Source organism: Melospiza melodia, chromosome 7 (assembly GCF_035770615.1).
Source record: "Melospiza melodia melodia isolate bMelMel2 chromosome 7, bMelMel2.pri, whole genome shotgun sequence".
NCBI lineage: Eukaryota > Metazoa > Chordata > Aves > Passeriformes > Passerellidae > Melospiza > Melospiza melodia.
This window is the reverse complement of record NC_086200.1, coordinates 29,194,006-29,200,119: the sequence shown is the minus strand read 5'-3', so window position 1 is coordinate 29,200,119 and position 6,114 is coordinate 29,194,006. Positions and strand designations below refer to the sequence as shown.

The 6,114-nt window shown below is 62.1% G+C and overlaps 1 protein-coding gene across 1 annotated transcript; it reads left to right on the top strand.

Moving 5' to 3' along the window:
- Positions 1-486: 486 nt before the first annotated feature.
- CNN2 (calponin 2) lies at positions 487-5,489 on the top strand. Its single transcript, XM_063161021.1, has 7 exons — positions 487-620; positions 2,655-2,776; positions 3,081-3,147; positions 3,227-3,364; positions 3,498-3,614; positions 4,217-4,363; positions 4,440-5,489. The coding sequence occupies exons 1-7, from the start codon at positions 558-560 to the stop codon at positions 4,710-4,712; spliced, it is 927 nt and encodes a 308-aa protein (XP_063017091.1). The 5' UTR covers positions 487-557; the 3' UTR covers positions 4,713-5,489.
- The last annotated feature ends 625 nt before the right edge of the window (positions 5,490-6,114 follow it).

The following is a 6,114-nucleotide window of genomic DNA, read 5'->3' as shown; positions in this document are numbered from 1 at the left end:
GTCAATGTGTGAGTGGGTGTGCGTGGGTCGGGGGGTGCGTGTGGGGTGTGTGTTGGTGTGTGTGGGAGTGTTTGGGGGGTGTTTGGGGTGTGTGTGTTGTGTGTGCGCGCACAACGCGTGCCCGTGGGCCAGGGTGCCCACTCCCGTGCATAGGGATGCCCACGCGTGTGTCCGTCTGTGTCTGTGTGTGTGTCCGTCTGTGTCTGTGTGTGTGTCCGTCTATCTCTGTGTGTGTGTGTCCGTCTGTCTCTGTGTGTTTGTACCCTGTGCCCGTGTCCCAGCAGGGACACCTCCAGTTCCAGCCCCGGCTTCCCCCGGCTCCCGGTGCCTCCCGGTGCCTCCCGGTGCCTCTCGGTGCTCCCCGAGTGACACTATCGGGGTTCGTGACCCTCCCCTCGATCCGTTTTGGATCCTGCCCTTATTTGGACATTTCTCCCTCCAATCAACGCCGGGGGGGGCCGGGCCCGACCCCGCCCCCGCCCCCGCCCCGCCCGAGCCCGCTCCGGTACCGGCCCCGTTGCCCGCTCCCCTCTCCGGTACCGGCTCCGTTCCCCGCCATGAGCAGCTCGCAGTTCAACAAGGGCCCGTCCTACGGGCTCTCCGCCGAAGTCAGGAACCGGGTGAGCCGCGGTGGGGGCCGGGCGGTGCCGGGACCACCGGGCGCGGGTGAAGCGGGGGCCGGGGGGTACCGGGACCACCGAGCATCCCGGTGCTGCTGGGGCGTCCCGGTTGCATCCCGGGCTCTGGAGAGGCGGCGGTTTATCCGGTATGCCCCGGGACTGCAGAGCCGGCCGGGAGCGGAGAAGTTGGGGGATTTCGGGAAGATGGAAATCCGGGGCTGCCCGGGAGGATGCGGAACTGAAGGACTCAGAGGTCTCTGAGGGTTGGGGACACCGAAGCTGGGCTCTCGGTCTCGGGGTGCCCTGAACCTGCCTAGAGGGTCCCAGGGCGTGTTTGGGCACCGCGGTTGGGTCTCTCCCGTGCGGTGGCTCCGCTGTCCCGGGCAAACCGCGGGGATCCCTTCCCGTCACTCCCGGGCTGGGGGCATCTCCTCGGTCCTCCGCGGCTCCGGACCAGCTCCACAAAGCTCCTCCACTTTCTGCTTCACTTCCCCGCAGCTCCACATCGCTGTACGGGATGCTCCGACCCTCAGCATCCCCGCGGTTTTCTCCGGGGATGCGGTTTTGGTCCCGGTGGCTTCCCCGGGAGGGGAAGGAGGGATGGGAGCCTCCGGGTGCGCTGTTTGCACCCCTCGGCGGGCAGAAATCGAGCCGCGGTCACCCCAGGGCTGGTGGCCTGTGGTTTGAGTGTGTTCTGCTCCAGGGCAGGCAGGAGAAGGGACAAGTGGTGGCGGGATGTGGTGGCGGGATGGGATGTGGTGGCTCCTTACGGGAATTTGGGATTTGCATTTCGTAACGGGAGCAGGGCTGGGATGAGCCCCGGCCTGCCCGGGGCTGGGCTGCCCCAGCTGAGAGGGTGACACTCACCGGGGCCTCGGTGCTTCGTGTTGATTCAGCAAGACGTGAGCCAGTCCGACTGCCGCGGTGTGTGTGATGGAGGTGACATCACCCACGGGGAACCAGTCGGACCAGTGACATGCTCCCAGCCTGTGGGAGCCCTGCTCCACTGTGGACTCCCCGTGCCCTGGGAAATCCTCGGGCTGGCCGTGGGGAGGGAAGAGGAACTGGCTCCAGCTGCTCACACTCCACACAATCCGCGGGTGGGACTGTAGAGTCCCCCAGGCAGGACACATGTGGTGTCATGAGGGTGATCTGCATGGGTCCAGCTTCCATTTGGAGCTGGAGTGTCCCAGCTGTGCCCATGCCAGTGTCCCCCTGTGTCCAGGATCCCCAGGAACTCATGGCACATAACAGGACCACGATGGGTGGGAGGTTGGTGGATGCTCTGGGGCCACCCCCAGGTGCCAGCTGAGCACCAGAGGGGCTGTGCTGGGGCAGGACAGCACTCTGGCTTTCCAGGCCCTTCCCTCCCTAGGCCAGGAGAACTTTCCCTTCCCTTGTGGGTCAGAGGCTGAGACGACAGAGATGCTGCTGGCCCTGGCAGCTGGTCTGCATTTGGGAGGAGACGTCCACATTCCTGGCATAGCCGCGGTGAGGGAGGAATCTGTGCCGGAGGCTGGGCCTCGCCAGAAGGGGAAGGGAGAGCATCTCGTGGCCAGAACCCCTGGGGCTCACAGCTGAGCTCCCACCAGACCCTGGGGCTCACAGCTGAGCTCCCACCAGACCCTGGAGCTCACAGCTGAGCTCCCACCAGACCCTGGGGCTCACAGCTGAGCTCCCACCAGACCCTGGGGCTCACAGCTGAGCTCCCACCAGGACCCTGGGGCTCACAGCTGAGCTCCCACCACACCCTGGAGCTCACAACTGAGCTCCCACCACACCCTGGGGCTCACAGCTGAGCTCCCACGGGCTCCAGCAAACAGCAGAGACAAATCCAGGGATTCACTCCCCCCTAACCCCATGGGCAGCTCCTTCTCATGCTGTTGGAATGGTTCACAAGCTGCTGTGTGTGCTGGCAGCATCACCCTCATGCTCCTGTCCCTGCTGCCATACCAGGGAGGGAGGGAATGTCCCCATGAGGGGTTTGGGGTGCACATGGGGCCCTGCCTGAGCTGTCCCCTCACTATCCCCCAGCTTGCCCAGAAGTATGATCCACAGAAGGAGGCTGAGCTGCGGACGTGGATCGAGAGCGTGACAGGAAAACAGATTGGACCTGACTTCCAGAAGGGGCTCAAGGACGGGGTGATCCTCTGCGAGTGAGTCCTGGGGGGTCCCTGAGCACGGCCCCCAGCCCCTGCTGCTCCAGCTGGGAGGGGATGGGGGTACCAAGGAGCCTCACCAGCCCTTGTGGTGGGAAGGGTGGGCTGGATGTGTGCCAGAGCCACCCCCAGGGCTTCTGTGTCTGGGGAGAGCCCTGAGGACAAACAGGGATCTGGAGGGGGAAATTTGCCCCACATGAAGGAGGCCTGGGCAGGACCTTCCCAAAAGGAGCCTTTGCCCTGCAGCTCCTTGAGGTTTTTCCTGCCACAGCCTCATTCATGTACCCCTGCCTCCCCCCAGGCTCATGAACAAGCTGCAGCCCAACTCGGTGAGGAGGATCAACCGCTCGGCTCAGAACTGGCACCAGGTAGGTGCAGCTCTGCTGCCACCTCTCTGCTGTTCCTCTGCCATCGCCCTCCAGGGCTCACCCCTCTGCCTCTCCCCAGCTCGAGAACCTCTCCAACTTCATCAAGGCCATGGCCAGCTATGGCATGAACCCCGTGGACCTCTTTGAAGCCAACGACCTTTTTGAGAGCGGGAACCTGACGCAGGTGCAGGTGTCGCTGCTGGCGCTGGCGGGAATGGTGAGCACAGAGGGAGGATGAGCACTTTGGGACCCCGAGTTTGGGGTGATGCCTGTGGGATCCCACAGCTCCCCCTGCCTGGAGAGTGGGTGGGGGGGGGTTTGGGACCCTTCCTCACAGCCACTCCTGGCAGGCCAAGACGAAGGGGCTGCAGAGCGGGGTGGACATCGGCGTGAAGTACTCGGAGAAGCAGCAGAGGAATTTTGATGAGGCCAAGATGAAGGCTGGGCAGTGTGTGATCGGGCTGCAGGTGAGCTGCCATGGCTGGGATCTGGGCAAAGGGTGGCCAGGGTTCTGAATTCTGTCAGATTCTCAGCATTGTCACAGCTCCAGGCATTGCTGGAGGGACCTAAGGCATGAAGGGGCCTCAAGTGTTCCTGGGATCTGGGACCATCTTGGCTCTGTGTCCAGCATGAGATGGGTTAGGGAGCATGAGATGGGTTAGGGAGCTCTGGTTGTGTTCCCCAGGCTGGGGGGGGGGATAGGGACAGGGGGAGAAAGGGCACATGTGGGGCACCATGGATGGGGGAGCATGAGATGGGTTAGGGAGCACTGGCTGTGCTCCCCAGGCTGGGGATGGGGACAAGGGGAGAAGGGGCACATGTGGGGCACCATGGAGCATGAGATGGGTTAGGGAGCTCTGGTTGTGTTCCCCAGGCTGGGGATGGGGACAGGGGGAGAGGGGGAGAGGGGACACATATGGGGCACCATGGATGGGGGAACATGAGATGGGTTAGGGAGCATGAGATGGGTTAGGGAGCTCTGGTTGTGCTCCCCAGGCTGGGGATGGGGACAGGGGGAGAGGGGGCACATGTGGGGCAGCACACGTTCCTCACCAGCCCCCTTTTTCAGATGGGCACAAACAAGTGTGCCAGCCAGTCTGGCATGACTGCCTATGGCACCCGGAGGCACCTCTACGACCCCAAAAATCAGATCCTGCCACCCATGGACCACTCCACCATCAGCCTCCAGATGGGCACCAACAAGTGTGCCAGCCAGGTGAGCCCCCCACACCGGGCTGGGGAGGGATGGGTGGCCACAGCTGAGCCCTGCTCCATCCTGTCCTTCCTTCCAGGTGGGCATGACAGCTCCGGGCACCAGGAGACACATCTACGATTCCAAGCTGGGCACAGAGAAGTGTGACAACTCCTCCATGTCGCTGCAGATGGGCTCCAACCAGGGCGCCAACCAGAGCGGGCAGGTCTTTGGGCTCGGCCGCCAGATCTACGACCCCAAGTACTGCCCCCAGGGCAGCCAGGGCGAGGTGGCCAACGCGGCCGGGGAGCAGAGCGGGGACCCGCCCGGGTACCGCTACTACCAGGAGGAGGAGGAGGAGGAGAGATACTGAGCGGGATGGCTCCGCCCCAGCCGCACCATCTCACCAACAGCCACATTCCAGCCTCCACTTGCATCATTCCCTCTTTTCAAACTCTTTTTTTTTTTTTTTTTTAAACTTTGGAAATGGATCTATTTTTCTGAGCGAGGAAATAAGGAAATAAAGGACTCTGTTTGTAGAGAGGTGCCCAGGCGATTCCCCCCAGGAGCTGCAAGCAGGATGGTGGCAGATGTTCCAGCAGCTGGGGGAGGACAGTGTCGCCTCTCACACACCCCTGGGATGGCCCTGGATCCCTCAGCAAGGAGCAGGAGAGGCTGTCCCTGGTGCTGCTGCTCGTCCTGTGCTGCAGGAGCCTCCTCAGCCCTGTGGAGGAGAGGGACTGGGGGCACGGGGGAAGCACATCTGGGAGAGACCTCGGGATTGTGAGTGTTTGTGGGTGGATGTGTGTGTGCACAGTTTTGTGCTCCGGTGTGCTCTCTAAATGCTGGAAATGCCCTTTTTGCAGAACTCGTAGAGACCAAGTTTTCCAGGCCACGGTGATGGCTGCAGGGCTGGGCCGGGAGCTGGCACAGCTGGCACAGCTGGCACACCCAGCACTGCAGCAACCTGATATCCCAGGCTGGAGCCAAGGCTGACTCCAACGCCTGCATCCCGCACCGGGGCGGTGCCCTGCCCATCCACATCTCCCCTCCCGTGTGGTTTTAAAGTGGACGCTCTCAGACTGAAACCATTTATTTGAAAAAAAAAAAACCAAAAAAAAAAAAGAAAAGACAAACCTTTCAACACAAACGGGAGCTGGTCTGTGCTGCAGGCGCCTCCTCCAGCCCCAGGCGGGTCTCTCAGTGCCTGGGGGGCTGCAGACCTGGCAGAAATCCCCGATGCTGCGTGTGCTGGGTGGGGGGAGAGGGAGCTGGGAAGGGGCTGCGGGGTTAAGAGATGTGCAGCTGATTAATGAGTGATTAACAATGCTAACGGGATGGGACTGGATGTGCCTGTCTGGGAAGGCATCCACCTTTTTTTGGGTGAAATGTTGTGTTTTGAAGAGCCGTGCTGCCCCGTGGGGCTCCCAAGGGTGCGGTGGGATGGGATGGGGTGGGATCCATGGGGTGGGATGGGATGGGATGGGATGGGATGGGATGGGTGGGATCCATGGGAGGGAATGGGGTGGAATGGGGTAGGATGGGATGGGGTCCATGGGATGGTATAGGACAGGATTCATGAGGTGGGATGGGGTACGATGGGATGGGATCAGTGGGATGGGATCCATGGGATGAGATAGGACAGGATTCATGCGATGGGATGGGATCAGTGGGATGGGATGGGATGGGATAGGATGGGATCAGTGGGATGGGATAGGACAGGATTAATGGGGATGGGATGGGATCCATGGGATGGGATCTGTGGGATGGGATAG